At 45.5% G+C, this 22,722-nt stretch overlaps 1 protein-coding gene across 1 annotated transcript in view; it reads left to right on the forward strand.

Annotated features, from left to right (window-relative positions):
- The window catches only part of vwa1 (von Willebrand factor A domain containing 1), a 61,829-nt gene extending 39,107 nt beyond the window's left edge, over nucleotides 1–22,722 (forward strand). Inside the window, exons 3-6 of the mRNA XM_080215528.1 lie at nucleotides 8,644–8,922; nucleotides 15,542–15,814; nucleotides 18,303–18,587; nucleotides 21,304–22,722. Of these exons, the coding sequence (XP_080071654.1) occupies nucleotides 8,644–8,922; nucleotides 15,542–15,814; nucleotides 18,303–18,587; nucleotides 21,304–21,368 (902 nt within the window). The 3' untranslated portion in view covers nucleotides 21,369–22,722. The remainder of the gene's footprint in view (nucleotides 1–8,643; nucleotides 8,923–15,541; nucleotides 15,815–18,302; nucleotides 18,588–21,303) is intronic.

Below are 22,722 nucleotides of genomic sequence, written 5' to 3' on the forward strand. Positions count from 1 at the left end.
AGAAAGCTCCTTTGCAAATGGCCAGATCAACACATGGAGAAAGTTCCTAGAATCAGCTGAGGAACACTGGGATGCAGCAGTGGCAGGAGCGGCTGCTTCAGGATGGGCGGATTAAGATGGGCTGAACAGCATTCCTTGCCTGTAATGATCGTGTGAATGAGATACGCAGAAAGCTGGAGTTTACATTCTTGAGACATGTGGGGGCCAGTGCCGTAATGATAGTCCCGTTTCCACAGCATGTTATTGCACATGACTTGACATATAAATAAACACGCACCAGGCGCTGTAACAGCTGGAACCCTCAGCCTTAATTGCAGTGGACCGTGACTTGCCGCTTCCCACTCGGAGCGAGCATTTTTCAGCTGCCATAGGATGGGGGAGCTGGTTAGAATACAACATCTGTCTGCTGATCTGCTGAGGAGTCTTCTGATCGGTTCCACTTGGAGCTTCACTTTGCTTTATTTATGTGTTGTATGTATGTGAGTTGAAAGTTTATTTATTTGTGTCACAAGTAGGCTTACATTAACACTGCAATGAAGTTACTGTGAAAATCCCTGAGTCACCACACTCCGGCACCTGTTCAGATACACTGAGGGAGAATTTAGCATGGTCAATGCACCTAAGCAGCGCGTCTTTCGCAGTGTGGGAGGAAAGCAGAGCAACCTGGGGAAACCCATGTAGACACGGGGAGAACGTACAAACCCTGCACAGACAGTGACTATGTGTGACTCTGTGTGTGTGTGTGTGTGTGTGTGTGTGTGTATGTGTGTGTGTGTGTGTGTGTGAGACTGTGTGTGTGTGTGCATGTGTGTGTCAGTGGCTAAACAGCTGGGGTATTATTAGAAAGCTGAAATTAGCCAGCATTCCTGGGATTTATGCTCGGAATTCTTGTCATCTGTTCATTATTCTATATTCACACAGAAAAGTTCTCCTGCGATAGTGATTTTTATTGCACGCCAGGCTGATAGATTATGAATCCCACAATCAGTTAAATAGTTTTGTGTGTGTTCTGCTCACATTGGGATGCAGCGTTATGTCTGCAGTTATTCAGAGTGATCTTGCTACTGTTACTTTTTTTGGGCAAATAACCAGCAAACTGAAGAATTGGACATTTTCCCAAGTAAGTGTGTCCAATAATGGGATTCTGCCTTTGCAGACAGAGTGTGAACAGTAGCTCACAATGTGCATCTCACTCCAAAGTAACCCACTCATGATCCTTTAAGATTGAATTTGAATTGTCCCCTACCTCACTACATTCACCTTGCTGGGAGTCTCACTTCTACATCAGATTACAGAATCACAGGATTGTAATGGTGCAGAAGGAGGCCATTTACCCCATCATGTCTGCACCGGCTCTCCAAATGAGTATCATGGCTTAGTGTCATTCCCCTGCCTTTTCCTCGTACCCCTGCACAATGTTTCTATTCAAATACATCATTTAATCTCCTTTTGACTGCCTCAGTTGAACCTGCCTCCACCACACTTCCAGGCAGCGTGTTCCAGACCCAAACCACTGGCTGTGTGAAAAAGTTTTTTCCTCATTTGCTTCTTTTGCAAATCACTTTAAATCTGTGCCATCTCGTTCTTGATCCTTTTACAAGCAGGAACATTTTCTCCCTGTCCGGCTCCATCATGGTTTTGAACATCTCTGTCAAACCTCCTCTCAGCTGCCTTCTCTCCAAGCAGAACAGTCCCAATCTCTTCAATCTATCTCGTTACTGAAGTTTCTCATCCCTGGAACCATTCTTGTAAACCTGTTTTGCACTCTCTCCGAGGCGTTCACATCCTGCCTATTCCCAGTACAACTGGTACAGATTCAGTAAGTTGTGTAGATGGGAAGTTGCAAAGGGATGCAGATAGATTAAATCAGTAAGCTAATGTGTGTGGAAGTGTGCGGTCCTCCACTTTTGTACCCGAGTGATAGACAAAGGTTGCAGTCCAGGGGGAGGAGTTTTCCTGTCCCACCCGCCACAGGAATTGTAGTGGGCGGGGAACAGACCATGCAAAGATCCGTTGACCCAGGTGGGATTTTCCAATTTTGGGACAAGCACGACTGAAAGATTCCGCCCCTTGACTTTGTCCCAGGAACGAGAGTCACTGACACAGAAGTCAAAATCTGGCATATTCCAAGTTAACAAAGATTGCATAAACATACAGACGGCAATGCTTTGGTGGAGAAAAACACATATTAACAGTTGTTAAGCTCAACCCTTTAGATAAACTTCTTTCTTCAGCATCATTAACAGACTTCTAAATATGGCTGGGGATATTTTGTGTCCTGTCTAATTTGAGTTAGTCCATGCACATTCCATAAACGCAGTTTTTAATCTAAGGAGAGGCAATGGCTTTATGGCATTATCGCTAGACCATTAACCCAAAACTCAGCTAATGTTACTGAGTCCCAGGTTCAGATCCCACCACGGCAGATGGTGAAGTTTGAATTCAATAAGAATCTGGAATTAAGAATCTGCTGATGAAAATGGCACAGTGGTTAGCACTGCTGTTTCACAGCGCCAGGAACCCTTCCCAGCTCAGGTCACTGTTTATGCTGAGTCTGCATGTTCTCCCTGTGTCTGTGTGGGTTTCCTCTGGGTGCTCCAATTTCCTCCCACGCTCCAAAGATGTGCAGGTTAGGTTGATTGGCCATGCCAAATTGACCCTAGTGTCAGAGAGCTTAGCAGGGTAAATGTGTGGGGTTACAGGATTAGGGCCTGGGGTGGGATTGTGGTCAGTGCAAAATCAATGGACCAAATGGCCTCCTTCTATACAGTAGGGATTCTATGATTCTATTGATGATTGTTGGAAAAATCCATCTGGTTCAGTAAAGTCCTTTAGAGAAGGAAATCTGCTGCCCTTACATGGTCTGGCCAACCCCAGAACCACAGCAATGTGGTTGACTCTTAACTGCCCTCCAATTTGGGGATGGGCAATAAATGCAGGCCAGCCAGTGACACCCATGTCCCACAAATGAATACAAATATGTGTGGTCCAAGGGAGTTAGCAGAAAACACCTGTCCCACTGTGGGTTTCCTGGTAACAGAGGGTGTGAACAATGGGAAACCATTGACAGCGGTGGGAGCAGAAGATCCTGCCACCAGCCAATGGTAGGTCACCTCCAATGCCGCAAAACATGCCACGGGGATTGGGGGGGTGGGGTGCAGTCAGAAATCACTGCCAATGTGTTGTTTAAGATCAGGGTAGGCTGTTTGCCATCTCAGTGAAGATTGCTTCTATCAGTGAGGCTTTGTAGCTTTTTACCTTTAGCAGCCGAGTACAATAATCAAATACACATCCCCCTTCGATTGTTTTTTTAAACATAGAAGCGGCAAATCAGAATAGATCATTAATGGTGAGTATCTCCAATTTGTAAAGGAGCAAAGGTTGTCCAAGTAAACAAATCTCAAAATGCTGGTGAACAGATACAAAAAGGAATGGAAAAGGCCAAATGGATAGTTGGCCTTTACCTTCAGAAGATCTAAAATAGAAGCAGGTGGAAGTGATGTGGCACTGTGGTTAGCACTGCTGCCTCACAGCTTCAGGAAACCAGGTTCAATTCTGGCCTCGGGTGGCTGACTGTGTGGAGGTTACACATTCTCCCTGTGTCTGCGTGGGTTTCCTCTGGGTTTTCTCCCACAGTCCAAAGATGTGCAGGTTGGGTTGAATGACCATGCTAAATTGACCCTTCGTGTTGGGGGTGGAGATAGCAGGATTAACAAGTGGGGTTCCATGGATAGAGTCTGGGTGGGATGATTGTCGGTGCAGGCTCGATGCACTGAATGTTGTCCTCCTGCACTGTGGGGATTCTATGATGCTTTGCTTCATCCAGAACCCTGCTCTGACTCAATCTGGAATACTATGTTCAGCTTTGAGCAAGGTATCTTATATTGGCCTTGGAAGGAGTGCAGCTCTAATTGAGCAGCACAAAATTAGAGATTAAACCATGAGGCAAAGTGGGATAAAGGGGTGGCACAGTGGTTAGCACTACTGCCTCACAGTGCCAGGGACCCAGGTGCGATTCCTGGCTTGGGTGACTGTCTGTGTGAATTTTGTACATTTTCCCCATGTCTGCATGGGTTTTCTCTTTGTGTTCTGGTTTTCCTCCCACAGTCCAAAGATGTGCGGTTCCTCCCACAGTCCAAAGATGGATTGGCCATGCTAAACTCTCCCTCAGTGCACCCAAATAGATGCCAGAGAGTAGTGTCTAAGGGATTTTTATAGTAACTTCATTGCAGTGTGAATGCAAGCCCACTTGTGACACTAATAAATTAACTGAATGTTGCGTGAATCAAGAGAGAATACTGGAGGAACTCAGCAGGTCTGGCAGCATCTGTGGAGAGAGAATAGAGCCAACGTTTTGAGTCAGTGTGACCCTTCATCAGGGCTGAATGTTGCGTGAATGTTAGTGCAGGAAACAGAACAGTGGTCAGCACTGGTGCTTCACAGTGCCAGGGACCCAGGTTCAATTCCAACCTCGGGTGACTGTCTGTGTGGAGTTTGTACATTTGCCCATGTCTGCATGGGTTTCCTCCATGTGCTCCGGTTTCCTCCCACCCCCTAAAGATGTGCAGGTTGGGTTGATTGGCCATGCTAAATTGCCCCTTAGTGTCAGGGGGACTAGCAGCGTAAATACATGTGATTACAAGGATAGAGCCTGGGTAGAATTGTTGTTGGTGCAGGTTCGATGGGCCGAGTGGCCTGCTTCTATACTGTAGGGTTCTATGCTCATATGTCTAGTTCATATAAACCTGATTCATGTTCCCATGAGTTTAGAAAGCTGTGGGATGGTCTGACTGACGTCTTTAACATGATGAAGCGATTTGATAGAAAACATTCAGGGAAACGATTTCATTCTGTGGGAAAATTCCAGGATGAACAAATTAAGTTAGGCATTTAGGAGTGAAATTAGGAAATACTTATTCATAAAAAGGTAATGGACATCCGGAACTCTCTCTCCTAAATGGCTGTGGGTGCTGGAATATTCAAGTTGAAGTACGTCCAAGATCAGGATGTTCAAAACTGAAATGTTTCTGGGACTGATAAATTATTGTTAGATCAAAGGGTCAAAGGAGAGTAAACGGAAGTGAATCATGGAATCCCTACAGTGCAGAAGGAAACAATTTAGCCCATTGTATCTACACCGACTCTCCAATAGAGCATCTTACCCAGACATTATTCCTGTATTTACCCCACTAATCCCCTCTACATATCTTGGACAGTAAGAGGCAATTTAGCATGGCCAATCCACCTAACCTGTACATCTTTGGAGTATGGGAGGAAACCGGAGCAGTTGGAGGAGACCCATGCAGACAAAGGGAGAATGTGAGGTTCAACTCGTAAAATCTCAGCCAGTGTTTTATTTGGACGGTTTCATTTCTCCAACATATGTCTCCCTTAACTCATCCAAATTTGAGCGAATTGTGATCCCAGTCCACTGTCAGAGAACAGCATGCCTGAATATTGGAAGAAGAAAATCTCACATTTGTCGAGCAGCTTTCATATCTTCAGGAGATCACGGTGCCACTGTACAGCCAACAGAATACTGTTAAAAGTTACAGCTGTAGAGCAAGCTCCCAAAAATCTCACAACACCAGTCCTTTAATCCAACAGGTTTGTCTGGTATCATGAGCTTTTGGAGCGCTGCTCCATCATCAAGTGTTCCAAGGAGCAGCGCTCCGAAAGCTTGTGATACCAGACAAACCTGTTGGACTTTAACCTGATGTTGTGAGACTTCTTACTGTGCCCACACCAGTCCAACGCCGGCATCCCTGCACCATAAATAGGAATGTGATACGTCTAGTTAATCTGTTTTAAGCGGCGTTGATTGAGAAACAGGAATTGGCCGGCACATCCAGGGTAACTCATGCCCCTGTTCTGCTTCAAAACAGTGTCATGGGGATCACTTGTGCTGATCTGAGGAAGCAGACAGGGTCTCGGTCTAACACCTCTGAAATACTGGAATGCCTATCCAAGGCTAAAACTGCACATCAGTAGGTTTTGCTTTGGACAAGGAGTGAAGCTGGTTTCTCACATCTCACAATCAACCTGGCGATAGGTGTACACCATGAATCATCAAAAATCCCTCTGCCACCATGCAGGGAGGAACTGTATTTACCACATCACTATACATAACCCTTCCCCCGGATCCCATTAAGAAGTGTTACAACAAAAACAAATTAATCTCTTCAGAACCAAACTCCCTTACCTTGTTCATGGTTTAGGAACTCATTAGCGGTGCTGAAAATGGAAATATTTGCTCAGCTTGCTTTGTGTGGGGCAAAATCTCCTTGGCCTCAGGTCACTCTCCGAGTGGAGTTTGTACATTCTCCCCATCTCTGCACATGTTTCCTCCGGATGTTCTGATTCCCTCCCACCGTCCAAAGATGTGCAGGGGTTAGGTGGATCGGCCATGCTAAATTGACCCTAGTGTTAGGGGATTAGCAGGGCAAATATGTGGGGTTACATGAAGAGGGTCTGGTTGGGATTGTGGTCAGTGCAGACTCGTTGGGCCGAATGGCCTTCTTCTGCACTGTAGGGATTCTATGATTCTATGGTCCTTTGGGCCTATGTGACTGATTTGACAAATTCATGTTGGGAGATGTAGGTGCCATGAAAACTGATCCAGTGAGGTGGTTCCACTGACAGTCAGCTGCGAAAAAAGAAATCAGGCCTTGAAATGAATCCAATCTGAGCGATGTGTACGCTTTTCAAATATAAACAGAAAATGCTGGAAGCAGTCAGAAACTGGGGCAGCATCAGTGGAAAGAGAAACAGAATTAATGGGTGAGACTTTAACTCATTTGAAACCATCCACTTACAAGCCCAATAAAGTCAACAACCTTCGATCAGAACCGGAGGAAATGAGCACTTTTCAATTCATAAGCAAGTTGAGAACTAGGAAAGCTAATGCAGAGAATGGGGAAAAAAGAGCAGAGAGTCAGCGGTGAAGACTAAAGTTTATTTATTATTGTCACATTAACACTGCAATGAAGTTACTGTGAAAATCCCCTAGTTGCCACACTCCAGCGCCTGTTCGGGTACACTGAGGGAGAACCTAGCATGGCCAATGCATCTAAACCGCGCATCTTTTGAACTGTGGGAGGAAACTGGAGCACTTGGAGGAAACCCATGGGGAGAACATGCATAGACAGTGATCCAAACTGGGACTCGAATCTGGGTCCCTGATGCTGTGAGGCAGCAGTGCTTATCACTGCCATCATGCTTCCCTCGCAGTTGATGGGCTCAAAAGAATGGTCGAATCAAGAAACAGACTTCTTAAGGCTTTTTGCCCTCTGGATTGCTGACACCCTGCATGGTCTTGTGGAGACAGGTGGGCTGGAGATAATGATATGAGTGTGCTGGAATGGTGTTTAAATATGGCGCCAGGACATTTGAACCCATCAGCCAAGGGCAGGCGGATGAATCAGCTGGGAGTCCTGCTGGACTATATATGTAGTTACCCTCTGCACAGAAGCAAATGGGAGTAGGGTCTTAAATTTCAGTGACACATGGTCTACACCTAGAATAAGTTTGAAAAAAAAATCAAACATACAACAGACTAGCTTCATGCTCCGGCCTCTGTAAATTCAAACAAAATCTAACAACCTGTAAATTTAATCTTGGGCTGCAATCTAGTATTTCATCAAACAATACACCCACTCGAGTTGTATACCTGTCAGACACATGCTCTCGCAGATATCCCTCACCAAGCCCTTCCTTGACTTTCTCAGGAGACTAAGGAAATTCTGCATGTCCACTCCAACTGTCATCAATTTTTACAGATGCACTATAGACAGCATCCTTTTCAGGTGTATCACAGCTTAGTATGGCTCCTGCTCTGCCCAAGACCGCAAGGAACTACAAAGATTGTGAACGTAGCCCAGTCCATCACGCAAACCAACCTCCCATCCATTGACTCCATCTATACTTTCTGCTGCCTTGGAAAAGCAGCCAGCAATATCAAGGACCTCATGCACCCCAGACATTCTCTCTTCCACCCTTTTCAGTTAGGAAAAAGGTACAAAAGTCTGAGGCCACCTACCAACCGCCTGAAGAACAACTTCTTCCCTGTTGCCATCAGATTCTAGACCTACATTATATTAATTTACCCTGCACTCTGTAACGCTATATTCTGCACCCTCGCGTTTCCTTGCTATGTACTCTATGAATGATATGTTTTGTCTCTATTGCAAAGTAAAGTTTATTTATTAGTCTCAAGTAGGCTTACATTCACACTGCAATGAGGTTACTGTGAAAATCCTCTAGTTGCCACACTCCAGCACCTGTGCGGGTAACATTGAGGGAGAATTTACACCACCAACGCACCTAACCAGTACATCTTTCAGACTGTGGGAGGAAACCGGAGCACCCAGAGGAAGCCCACACAGACACGGCGAGAACATGCAAACTCTACAGAAATAGTGAGCCAAGCTGGGAGTTGAACCTGGGTCCCTGAGGCTGTGAGGCAGCAGTGCTAACTATGCACAAGAAACAATACTTTTCACTGTATCCCAAAACATGTGACAATAATAAATCAGATCAATTTATATCACTTCATCATTACGCACATACATAATCTGTCTCTCACAGACTCACACACAATTTTTAAATTTTTTTTACTGAAAGCTGCTTTGTTTCCCTTTACAGAGATTATCCGGGCTAGAAGACTGCGAGTCTCAGACATCACAGCGAGCAGCTTCCGTTTGTGGTGGCCCAAGTTGCTGAGCGGTGACACGGATTATTATCTGATTGAGTACAGTCTGCTTGCCCAACCTCAAAGGAATGCATGGAAAACGGTTACCAGAGACGAGACAAGTGTCGTCCTGCAAGAGCTGCTACCGGAGAGCACGTATGAAGTCAAACTCACTCCAATAAGTAACAGCAACTATCACAAACCCCTCGTGACAAAGGTAACTACACTGGAAGGTGAGTTCTGATGCGTGCACTGTAACGTGAACCCTCTGAAATCTGAAAGGCAGCCTATTAAACTGTGAGCACAGTGCCAAGTGGAAGCAATCTTCATCACTAGGCTGCTGACTTGCTATTTGATCTCAATAAGGACTTTGGAAATTGGATATGGAGAGCAAAAATCATTTAAATTGAAGCAGGGATTCCTATTGTTATCAGATGCAAATTTCACCACCTGCTGTGGGATTTGAAGTGGAGATGTCGACGTTGGACTGGGGTAAACGCAGTAAGAAGTCTCACCACACCAGATTAAAGTCCAACAGGTTTATTTGATAGTACACGCCACGAGCTTTCAGAACACTGTTCCTTGGTCAAGTGAGTGGAAACTGGAAACCTTTAACCTGGTGTTGTGAGACTTCTTACTGTTGGATTTGAACCCAGGTCCCCAGAGCATTACAAAGAACAAAGAAAAATACAGCACAGGAAGAGGCCCTTCAGCCCTCCAAGCCTGTGTCAATCATGATACCCAAACTAAACTAAAAAATACCTTCTGCCCTTACTGGGTCCCTCTATTCCTTTCCTATTCAGGTACCTATCCAGATTCCTCTTAATGTTGCTCATGTGCCAGCTTCCACCACCTCCTCTGGCAGCGTGTTCCATGCACCCACCACTTTGTGTGAAAAACTATCCCCCCCCCCACCCGCCGTACAATTCCCTTAAGTTTTCTCCCTCCCGCCTTGAACTTGTGCTCCCTTGTAATTGACGCTTCAGTCCTGGGTAAAAAGCCGCTGACTCTCCACCCTACCCCAGGACTCTGGGTTGCTGGCCCAGTGACAATACCACCATGCCACCATCACCTCAGGAGGAGAGGTTGAAGCAGGGATCTTGCTCCCATTTTCGGTAAATTGATTAACCAATCAAACTACGTCAAATAAGCTGAGGGACAAATTAAAGGGGTGGCCCCTTAAAGGAATACTGTTTTAAACCAAAAGAAAAAAATCACCAATGAAACTTAAAACATCAAACCAATATGTGATAAGGCAACCTAGCCCCCACAGTGCCAACAGGGCATGGATGGCCTCAACAAAGCCGGTAGATTCCACATGCTCTCTCTCCATGGGCACAACCTCAGGCTAAAAGGACAATCCTTTAAAACAGAGATGGGAAGGAATTTCTTCAGCCAGAGAGCGATGAATCTGTGGAACTCTTTGCCGCAGAAGGCTGTGGAGGCCAGGTCATTGAGTATTTTTAGGGCAGAGATGGTTAGGTTCTTGATTAATAAGGGAATCAGTGGTATGGGGAAAAGGCAGGAGAATGGGAATGAGAAAAATATCAGCGGATTGAATGGCGGAGCGGACTCGATGGGCCGAGTGGCCTAATTCTGCTCCCATATCTTATGTTCTTATTTAAATGTAATTGCATAGGCAGAAATATCTTAAAATATCTTAAAACGAAGCAAACCATACACAGGATCCACAACAAAGGAGACCAGAATGGTGCGCAGGATGCCAAGTGTGGTCTAATCCAGTGGTTCCCGACCTTTTATAGGTCATGGCATACCTCTGTACAATCAAAAATAATTGAGGCATTTCTCCTATTGTCTCTTTTTCACTAACTGGAAACTTCGTTTTTTAACTTCCTCCTGTCCGCTCGCCCGTGTGTTTTTAACCTCTCCCTGGCTTCTCCCAATGCTTTTGCACCCTTTTAGTGTTTCTGCATATTGTGCGAGTATATGGGGCCTTTATCTGCAGCTCCAAGTCCCGTTGGTCATGGACATAGGCCAGTCCAGCATAACAAATCTAAACCACGCACGTGCGGCTCTTTCCCAGTCAGCACATGCCCCAGAGGCTCATGATTCATCAGGTGTGAAGAACTGAAGACGAAGATTAGTTTTAGTTTAATTACATGAATTTTGAATCATTTGGAACCTTTTTCTGTGGCACACTTAGGGGGCCTTCACAGCACACCAGTGTGCCACAGAACACATCAGCTGGGGATCTCCAGTCTAATCAAGATTCTGTATAAGTTTAAAAAGACTGCTTTTCCACTCTGTCAATAAAACCCAGTGCCCAGTTTGCTTTTAATTTTTAAAGGCTCTGTGCCATGACTTTTATAGATATGTGTATCTGCACCCCAAGATCCTTTGAACCCTGGCTATGAATATCAGAATGTCCAGAGCAGTAAGTGGATATAGGACTCAGCATTCGGCCCATCGTGTCTGCACGAATTCTCCGACGGTATCTTACCCAGGCCCTATCCCCATAATACCCCTAACCTACACATCATTGGACACTAAGGGCCAATTTAGCATGGCAAATCCATGTAACCAGCATGTCTTTTGGAGTGTGGGAGGAGCACCTGGAGGAAACCCATGCAGACACGGGGAGAATGTGCAAACTCCACACAGATACTCACCCGAGGCTGGAATTGAGCCCGGGTCCCTGGCACTGTGAGGCAACAGTGCTAACCACTGTGCCACCATGCCTCCCTTGAGCACAAAAATCTCACTTCGTTTTTCTGGGTCAACCCTATTTCCTCACTAATGTTCCCTGTAACTGCACGTGCATGGCTGTACAGTAACCCCATGTTGGCCATGCACTCAATTTCCCTTTAAGCTGCCATGCCAAAACACTTAAAGGCACCATGCATTTGAATGGATGAGCCATGCACAAGAGATGGAGATGGCATTTATATTCTCTATACTTTTTTGTTTATGACTCCTTTGTCAATCTGCCCTCACCTCCACAGTATAACATCATATGAACATCACAGTATAAATATCACACAAAATGCTGGAAAATCTCAGCAGGTCTGACAACATCTGTGGAGAAAAGATAGAGCTAACAAAGGGTCATCCTGATCAAAATGTTGGCTGTATTCTCTGCCCCCAGATGTTGTCAGACCTGCTGAGATTTTCCAGCATTGCCTGTTTTTGAATTAACAGGAGACTTCGCTTCTCAGCAAGCTCTGAAACATCTTCCCTCCCACAATGTCTGCGAGTGTCCTTGCCTTCTCACTAAGAGGTAGCTGAGTGCCACTGGCCACGTCTGGAAACTCACAGCTTTCAGGGGTTCAGGGGCCAAAAGCAGCTTTCAGAATTGGAGCTGTGAAGCTTTCAAAGGCAGCTTAGCTTGAGGAGGGTCACGACCCCGGTGTCCAAGCACTGGGGCATTGAGATGTCGCTGCGACAAGCTGGGGGTCAGGTGCTCAAAGTGACAGCTCACTCAGTGCACACACATATGTGGCAGGAGCTGCATTCAAATCAAGGCAGCCAGATGTGCTGGAGTTTATTTATCGAGGTTTAATTAACTGAAGCAGTCAGGCAGTGATCTGCCATTGCGAGTATGATGTAGCCTATTATTCTGGACGTTGTTTGTCATGGTCAGGGCTGAAAGAGACCATTAAGGTCCATCTGGCCCATTTGGCCTCCCAAATTGTTGCCCACAACAATGCAAATCTCCTTCTCTCATTCACAACCTCAATAATTCTGCTTCTAGTCGTCTGCACAGTCTGGTTATTCAGAGAAAACCCCTCAGGGTTGAAAAGAATAATTGATTCAATTGCAACACTGTTAATCCAAGTAATGGCATTAACACAGGATGGTCAAATATACTGAACTAGTCTAGGCACTAAAGGATCCTCAGACAATTCATGTAGCTACTTTCATATTGCATTTTATGGGCACATGACAAACATATAGAATCACAGAATTCTACAAAGCAGAAGGAGGCCATTCGGCTCATCGAGTCTATGCTGACCACAATCCCACCCGGCTCCATCCCCATAACCCTATGCATTTACCCTAGCTAGCCCCCCCGACACTAAGCAGCAATTAAGCTTGGCCAATCCACCTAACCCACACATCTTCGGACTGTGGGAGAAAACCGGAGGACCCGGAGGAAACCCATGCAGACACAGGGAAGGATGTTCTTGCTCTTGAGGGAGGGCAGCAAAGGTTTACCACGCTGATTCCAGGGATGGCAGGACTGATGTACACAAAGAGATTGACTAGGATAGGATTGTTTTCAATGGAGTTCAGACGAATAAGGGGGGATCTCACAGAGACTTATAAAATTCTAACAGGACCGGGCAGGGTAGATGCCAGGAGGATATTCCCAATGGTGGGGGAGTCCAGAACCAGGGGTCAAGTCTGAGGATACAGAGTTGACGATTTAGGACGCAGATGAGGAGATATTTCTTCACCTAAAGAGTGGTGAGCCTGTGGAATTCATTATCACAGGAAGTAGTTGATGCCAAAACATGGAATGTATTCAAGAGACGGCTGGATATTGCACTTGGGATGAATGGGATCAAAGGTTATGGGGAGAAAGCAGGATTAGGCTATTGAGTTGGATGATCAGCCATGATCGTGATGAATGGTGGAGTAGGCTCGAAGGGCCGAATGGCCCCCTCCTGCTCCTACTTTCTACATTTCTGTGACAAACTGCTTTTACTGCCGCTGCCAATGCATCATTACACACAACGTTGCGGTATAGAAAGAGGCCGTTTGGCCCATCTGGCCTGAGTTGGTCATCGTGCTGTACCTAAACACACTCCCACCTTACTGCCATTGGCACAGACTCAATGAACTGAATAGTCTCCTTCTGCACTATACGAATTCTATGGTTCATCTCAACAATCCCTCCATGTACTTATTCAGATTTCTCTTAGATGTATCTCTGCTATTCACGCTAGTATAAAAGTAGTTGTCTGTACAGTCGAACGATTAAATATATTTCACCGTCCTATGATGACAAGTTCCACATTCTCACCACTCCTCGGGTAAAGAAGTCTCTCCTGAGTTCTTTATCACAATTTTACATGGCCACCTTCTATGCACCTTGTTTGCACTCTCCAGAACTCTTCTTCCTTACTTTTAGCTGATCAAATTTCTTTATAGTTTTAACAGGATATGTCTCTTTTCTTAAAAATATTTTTATCAGTTTGGAGATGTTAAGCAGCACTGCCCGGTAGCACAATACAGGGCTGGGGATCAAAAAGAGAAGCAGCACATGGAATCGCTACAGTGTAGAAAGAGGCCATTCGGCCCATTGTGTCTGCAATGACTCTCCAAGAGAGCATCCCATGGCAAATCCATTGCGAATCCACCTAACCTACACACCTTTGGAGTCTGGGAGGAAACAGGAGCGCCTGGAGGAAACCCATGGAGACATGGGAAGAACATGTAGACTCCGCACAGACAGTGACCTCAGGTCGGAATTGAACCTGGGTCCCTGGCGCTGTGCCACCCTCTGGGAGCATATGGTCAACATTCACAATTGACTAATTGGGGATTGTTACCATTTGCTACACTGATCACTCAGTTAGTGATGAACATTTTTTAATATAATGATAGTCAATAAATTAAACAGAAGTCCATGTTCAACTGCAACAAGAGCTAGACAATAACAGAAAATGCTAGAACATCTCAGCAGGTTTGACAGCATCTGTGGGGAGAGAATAGAGCCAACATTTCGAGTCTAGATGGCCCTTTTGTTTCAGATTCCAGCATCCGCAATATTTTGCTTTTAAGTTCTGAATAATGTCCAGGCTTGGGCTGACAAGTAGCAAGTAACATTCACGCCACACAAATGCCAGGCAATGACCATTACCAATAGAGACAACCTAACTACCGCCTTTTGACATTCAATGGTGTTTCCATCATTGAATCCTCCGCTGTCAACATCCTTAAGGTTACTATTGACCAGAAACTCAACTGGACTCACCACATAAACACAGTGGCTACAAGAGCAGGTCAGAGGCTGGGAATCCTGTGGTGAGTAACTCACCTCCTGACTCCCCCAAGCCTGTCCACCACAAGGCACAGGTCAGGAGTGTGATTGAATACTCCCCACTTGCCTGGATGGGTACAGCTCCAACAACACTCAAGAAGTTTGACACCATCCAGGACAAAGTAGTCTGCTTGTTTGGCACCACATCTACAAAAATCCAATCCCTCCACCACTGACGCTCAGTAGCAGTAGTGTGTACTATCTACAAGATACACTGCAGCAATTTACCAAAGGCTCTTAGACAGCACCTTCCAAACCCATGACCACTTCCATCTAGCAGGACAAAGATAACACATACATGGGAACACCACCACCTGCAAGTCCCCTCCAAGCCACTCACCACCCTTACTTTGAAATGTATCGCCGTTCCTTTGCAGTCGCTGGGTCAAAATCCTGGAATTCCCTCCCTAACAACATTGCGGATCAAGCCACAGCACATGGACTGCAGCGATTCAAGAAGGCAGCTCACCACCACCTTCTCAAGGGCAACCAGGGATGGACAATAAATGCTGGCCTAGCCAGTGATGCTCACGTCCCACGAATGAATAAAAAAAGATACAAAGAGCTACATAAAGTAACAATGACATTAATTTAAAAATCCTAATTTATTAATCACAGAATTGTTATGGGGCAGAAGGAGGCCATTGCCCATTGTGTCTGCACCAGACACTCCAAATGAGCATCATGACTTAGTGCCATTCCCTGCCTTTTCCCCATATTCCTGCACATTATATATTGGTACATTATCCATGTGAAAGTTGGTGCACAATTTTATGAGGCTATCTGCGGCTTTTGTCAATCGTACAAAATTAATTCAGACACTATTTTCTTTCCTATGACTCCAGATGAGATCAGTCCACAGATAATCCTCATCTCGGACTCACGCCAAAGAAGTTTTCGGGTCGGTTGGGCCCCGACCCTGCCGGGCATAGCTTCCTATGAGGTTCTGTACGGGATCCTGCCGGGCGGTGAACCCAGTTTACTCACCATCGACAGCAGCCAGAACAGCACCATCGTGGACAACTTAGAGCCCAACACCACCTACCTGGTCACCGTGTCGGCTCTGTACCATTCAGGCAGAACAAAAGCACTGTCTGCGATAGCCTGCACTCAGGAAGGTAAGAGGTTCTGCGGCAGCATTCTAGAGATGCTGCGGTCCAGTGATAACATTTTTCCCATCAGAGCATGGTCTCCTACCATAGAATCCCCAGAACCATAGAATCCCTACAGTGCAGAAAGAGGCCATTCGGAGTCAGCACCAACTCTCTGAAAGAGCATCTTACCCAGCCCCACCCCTCCACCCTATCCCTGTAACCCCACACCATGGCCAATCCCCCTAACATACACATCTTGGGCAAGTTAGCACGGCCAATCCACCTAATCTGAACATCTTTGGATGGTGGGAGGAAACCAGAGCACTCAGAGGAATTGAACCCAGGTTCCTGGCACTGTGAGGTGGCAGTGCTAACCATTGTGCCACCCTGCAGCAGAATTCTTGGTTACCTGAGGAGGCAGAGCCAGTGGTGCACAGGCCCACAATTTTGCATTACCAGCTGGTGTGCCAGATTTCCGCCATGGCCCCACCTCAGTACTATGAAGGCATGATTTGGGGGGGAGGGGGGGGGTGACTGCACCTGCAAGTGACAGGTAGCCCGTTCGGCTAATTAAAGGGCACTTAACCAATGTCAACTGGAATTTTCCACTCAATATGCTGATCTCCAGCTGTTGACGCTGGAACATGGCTAAGTGATGAAGACAGCCTTCACGGCTGTTGTTGGACGGGGGGAAAGGAATGTTCCACCCTCCTAGGAGATTCACACTGGCACACGCCATTGCCATAGAGCTGTGGCCACTGGCCACCCAGTGGATGAATTAGGTCTCCATGATGACAGCTAGTGGCCGTGGCCTTTCTGATTTTACAAGTGTATGGAAACTCTTCAGAGTCTCCTCCAACTTGAGGCACCCTCTCACTCTCTTCCAGCGCTGGAAGATCTCCTATTGGGCCTCCATCATTAGGAGCCTGACCACCATCTTTAACTGGACAGCGAGCACCATTACTAATTAGTAATTAACTGACCTGCTTGTTAAAACTAATCACATCATATGCCATTGCAACACTGGGCTGGGACTTGGAAATTCACCCTACTTGTGAGTCCCGACCCCATAATGAAAATTCTGTCCCTGGTCATCCAAGATCCAGCAACGTAGGCCATTCAGCCAAATACAAGGCCAGCCCCTGTTGTTTCATACTCACCCACAAAGTGTTGGCATGAAGATCTTGGGTTTGTGTCCAGGAGGTACCAAGACTCCGAATTTGTCGCCAAGTCCCCAGTCACCCCTTGATTGACTCAATCTGATAGCCACAGCCTCCTGGAAGCATCTGGTGGGTCTGTGAAGCACAGGTGACCCCACAGATTTAATAGTGACTAAACGGTGTGGGAGAAAGAATGGACACAATGGCCAGAACTCTCCCACCTCACCAGCCACGGAATCTCTGTTGACCTCGGCCGGGAATTTCCAGTCTCATCCGAGCAAGGCCCAGTGATGTCCCTCGAATGAATTTTTAAAAATTTAAAGGAAGGAGGCATTCATGTAAATAAACACACCAGAATCACTTTGTGCTTTGGGGAGCCCATAGAGCAATGTGTCATATCTCAAACACAGATGATGCACTGCAGTGTTTCAACTTAATTCAGGTCAAGTTACAGTTGTTAATCTTCAATCATAAGGTGGGTGCAGAGGGGGCAGTGGGCAGGGTTGTACTCGGAATTGATTGCCAACCTTTTGGACGACTGAACTGTCAGCTTAACCTTTGATCACAACCAGGAAAGATGGTTCGTTGTGTCCTCTCACCATCAGACCGTAAGATAAAGGAGCAGAATTAGACATTCAGCCCTCGAGTCTGCTCTGCCGTTCAATCCTGGCTGATTCTTCTGCCTGTTCCCCGTAACCTTGGAACTCCTTACCAACCAAGAGCATATCTATCTCTGTCTTAAACTCCCCCTAATAATCTGGCCCCCACAGCCTTCTGCAGCAATGAATTCCACAGATTCACCGCCCTCTGGCTGAAGAAATTCCTCCTCATCTTGGTTATAAAGGGTCGTCCCTTTTCTCTGAGTCTGTGCCCTTGGATCCCAGATTCTGCTACTGATGGAAACATCTTCCCCATGTCCACTCTATCCAGGCCTTTCAGTACTCTATAAGTTTCAGTGAGATCCCCCTCATCCTTCTCAACTCCATCCAGTACAGAACCAGAGCCCTCAAACACTCCTCATATGTCAAGCTTTTCATTCCTGGGATCAAAGCCAACAATCTGCTATGATTTGGGGATAAGGATTGCCCTTCCAATGAGGGATAAATGCAATATAAGAGAAACCATAGTGCAATGCATTGAACATGTAACATATGTGAGCGATAAGATCCTGTGAGTGGCTCCGACTCTGTAGTGGGACACAATTAGGCCTCTCTCTCGTCACTATCTACCACCATGTCTGTCTAAGGAACATAAACACAGCAGAGCGGAATGAGAACAGGACTATTTACCCTGGTGTCCATCACTAATCTGAGATCTTATCAGTAACAAATATTTGTACCCTCTTCTTTTAGTCTGGACAGAGCATTCCAGAGTCAACAACATGAAGTTCAGCGACATCACCCCCACCAGTGTAATAGCCTCATGGGATCCTGCCAGGGGAACAGTGCTGAACTACAGGGTGAGGTGCACTCGTCACCAAAGAAGCCCCTCTGTGAGAACCGTTCCAGCACAGGTCCGAAGTGTGCTATTAACAGACCTCATCCCAGGGGCTGACAACCGGATTTGTGTGAGGGCGGTGTACAGAAATGGTGCAAGGCGAGGTGTGTGCAGGACGGTACACACACCACAGCCACAAGGTGGGTAACTGAACCAGGCAAGGGCTACCAAAGCCTGACCATTTAACCGGGGAGACATAGTTGGGAGATGAATACAGGCAACTGAAATGTATTGCAACAACATCCAATAAAAGTGAAATAACAGAGCATGCTGCACTGACCTTTGTCTCGCTAAAGGTTGACAGTCATTGGATCATTTGTGCGCCTCACTGCGACCTTGGATTGATTAATGTTAGACACTGTGAACTGTATGAAGAGAATGAATTGCAGCTTGTCATTCCATTATCAGTCATCTTCCAACTACAACAACCCACTCCCTCGCCCAGCACTGCTGTCCGGCTCTCTGCTATTAGTGCTTTGACTTTAGAAACCAACTCATGGGGGGGGAAATCACACCAGTACACTTAGATAATGAGCCCACTCTCAGTCAAACCTCCACCATCACGCTGTATGATTTCTCTCAAAGAGAGAACATCACCTTAATAGCAGCCTAATGGTAGCAGTTAGATAAAAACATCACATCATCACAAATTGCTCACTGCAATCCCTGAACATCTTTGTCAAATAATTAGAATAATTCACCTGAAGAGAACTTGGTAGCATTGGTGTTGTGCCTGGTATTTAACTTGGCACTGCTCACAAACACCTGGGGCATTATTTTACGACCTCAATCGGGTGAGACTCGTAAAATCCCGCCCGAGGCCAATGAAGAATTCTGTTCTGCAAGCCTCGCCCGCCCCGACTCCGGGGTGGACAAGGTGGTAAAATTCTAGCCCTGGTGTCATTTGTCTAGCCACTGTTTCAGTTCATTGTTTGAACAGTTGCAGAGTACCGAATTGTAAATAAAAGCAAAATACAGCAGTGCTGGAATCTGAAACATAGAACAGAAAATGCTGGAAAATCTCAACAGGTCTGACAGCATCTGTGGAGGGAGAATAGAGCCAATGTTTCGAGTCAGAATGGCCCTTTTGGACATCCAGACTCAAAATGTTGGCTCTATTCGCTCTCCACAGATGCTGTCAGACCTGCTGAGATTTTCTGTTTTGTACCAGGTTGTAATTGATGGCAGAGCAGGAGAGTAAAGGGGAGGTTAAAGGCCGAGTGGTATTATCGCTAGACTATTAATCCAGAAACTTGGCTAAATGGTATGGAAACCCAGGTTCAAACGAGGCAGACGGTGGAATTTGAATTCAATAAAAAAAACCTGAAATTAAGCATCTACTGATGACCATGAAACCATTGTCAATTGTTGGAAAAAAAGCCATCTGGTTCACAAATATCCTTTAGGGAATGAAATCTGATGTCCTTACCTGGCCTGGCCTACATGTGACTGCTGATCCACAGCAATGTGGTTGGCTCTGAACTGCCCTCTGAACAAGGGCAACTGGGATAGGGCAATAAATGCTGGCCAGCCAGCGATGCCCACATTCTACGAATTAATAAATAAATACAGAGCATTCAAATTGTAGCTGGTTAGGGTACAGGGGGAATGGATATTAATAAGTGGGTATTGGAGTATTAGAGGGAAATATAGTAGTGATAAGCGAGTTAGGATATTACAGGAAGACAGAGAATCACTACTTTGGTATGCACATTTGGACATTAGAGGCACCATGACTGATGGATAAGTCAAGATATTACAGGAGCATTGATGGATTAGATAAGGTTCTAGGGTGACTGTCATCAAAATAAGAGGAAAGTTACTGAAAAGATATTCATATTTTTAAGTTTATTTATTCGTGTCACAAGTAGGCTTACATTAACACTGCAACTAAGTTACTGTGAAAATCCCTTAGTCGCCACACTCCAATGCTTGTTTGGGTACACTGAGGGAGAATTTAGCATGGCCAATGCACTTAACTAACACGTCTTTCGGACTGTGGGAGGTAACCAGAGCACACGGAAGAGAGCCACACAGGCACAGGAAGAATATTCAGACTCCACATAGACAGTGAGCCAAGCTGGGAATTGAACCCAGATCCATGGCGCTGTAAGACAGCAGTGCTAACCACTGTGCTACCGTGCTTTAATGAGACAATAGTGATCAGCTTTAATGGATATGCAATAGTACCAGAAGAGATTGATGGGTTACATCATATACTGAAGGGACAGACTATGACGTGAATTTGTGTAAATGATGGACAACCTCTAATGGGTGAGTTAGGCTTCTAGAGAGAGGCTTTGACAAGTGACATAGTAAATTAGAGAGAGACATGTTGGGATTAGTAGTACTGCTGCCTCATAGTGCCAGGGACCCAGGTTTGATTCCTGGCTTGGGTCAGTGTCTTTGTGGAGTTTGCACGTTCTCCCCATGTCTGCGTGGATTTCCTCGGGGTGCTCTGGTTTCCTCCCACATTCTGAAAGACATGATGGTTAGGTGCATTGACCCAAACAAGCGCAGAGTGTGGCGACTAGGGGAATTTCACAGTAACTCCATTGCAACGTTAAGGTAAGCCTTACTTGTGACTAATAGATAAACTTTAATTTTAGAATCTCAGGCATTGATGGATGAGAGGGTATCAGAGGAACCAGCTGTGATTGGTGAGTTTTAGGTATTAGAGGAATGAGTATCAATGAATAAATCAAGGTATTTGAAGGATGGGCAACAATGGGTAAGGTTAGATACTAGAGGATGGTATTTGAAACTGAATGCCCTTTGCTCTTTAAGTTTCTTTGTTTTGCAACTGTGTTGTGATATAAACAAGTGTCCTAACTCGGGCCTACTTTCCTCTTTCAGATTCCTTTTCAACAGAGACACGATCCACTAAATCATTCTGCATTCAGGCGCATCAGTGCTGGTAAAAATGACGCATAAACCTAAAAGACTAATGGAAGCTGTAAAGCAACAGGAGGACTCATCAAAAAAAAACATTCGATGAAAAAGAATCTGTCTGCAGTTTACTTGCAGAGTTTGACGGTGGCCAGTTGGGAGACAGTCAACACATGCCAATGCTGTACAAGCAATTGAAGGGTCTAAATTCCCAGTAACTCGGTGTACTGTGATTCCAGGTTCCTGGCACGTTCAAGCTTCCCCATTTTACGTCTGATGTTCTTGGGCAGTGTTGAGTGTGTGGAGTTTGGTTGATTGTAAGAAACCTGGATAATTCTGTGTTTGTATTCACCTTCTTGTTGGGTAGGGCTGAGGTCCATGTAATTGTGAACTCTATGAATCTATAGGGCTGAGATCAATGCAGTTGTGACACTTCTAAGATGTCATCCCATTTTTATACATGATACTGTTAAAAGTCCGGCCCAGAGGCCACACTTTTGGCACCGCTGTTGTTGAAAGAATTATTTTTCCTGTATGAATGCCCATAATATAGCCCTGCTGCTGCGGGATTCTACTGAGAAACAACTCAAGAGACAGCGTCACATCCATGGTATTTTGATTTATCTTTCAAAAGAATTTTAGAAATCAAGATAATCTCCTGCACAGCTTTTCATGTACAAAAAAGGGAGGATTCTGCTCACAAGCTTCATGGGTAAGTGTGTTGCCCAGCATAGGTACTGAGCTATACTGAGAATCCTGGACTCTCCCATGATTGATCCCTCTAATCTACAATGAGTTAGCTCATCTGAAGCAGGACGAATATGGAGGGGTGGGAGATGGGGGCAGGGAGGCTACAAGTGGTCACATGCCCATTGAAGAGGTGAAAGAGGTCAACCAGCCTTCCTTCTTCTGATCGCCAACCTAGTGGCTCTCATTGAAAAGCGTGTGTGTGTGTGATGTGTCCGTGTGTATTCAAGCAAAATGCTGTGGATGCTGGAAACCGAAACAAAGGGTAGAATTTTACCGGCACGTCCTCCCAAGGTTCATACGATCCCGCCCAAGGCCAATGGAAATTGCTGTTCTCCAAGCATCCCAGGGTGGACGTAACGGTAAAATTCCACCAACAGCGTGTATGTCTGACCGGTGAAGAACTAATACCGAATTCTGTGAAACAGACTAAATGACAGATCTAGCATTCTACCAGACATGGGGCTGGAACATCGCTACTTTGGAAAGAAAATACAAATTATGTGGATTTTTTGTAGATCTGCGCACAGTTTTGAAATAGGGAACGCTAACATTTTGATAGTTCAGTAATGACCTAATCCTCATAAAACTCAAATGTAAATTTAGCAGTTTATATATTTGGTTTCTACAATCATTAAA

The sequence above is a fragment of the Carcharhinus amblyrhynchos genome, chromosome 30 (genome assembly GCF_965287045.1).
Source record: "Carcharhinus amblyrhynchos chromosome 30, sCarAmb.v2.hapA, whole genome shotgun sequence".
NCBI lineage: Eukaryota > Metazoa > Chordata > Chondrichthyes > Carcharhiniformes > Carcharhinidae > Carcharhinus > Carcharhinus amblyrhynchos.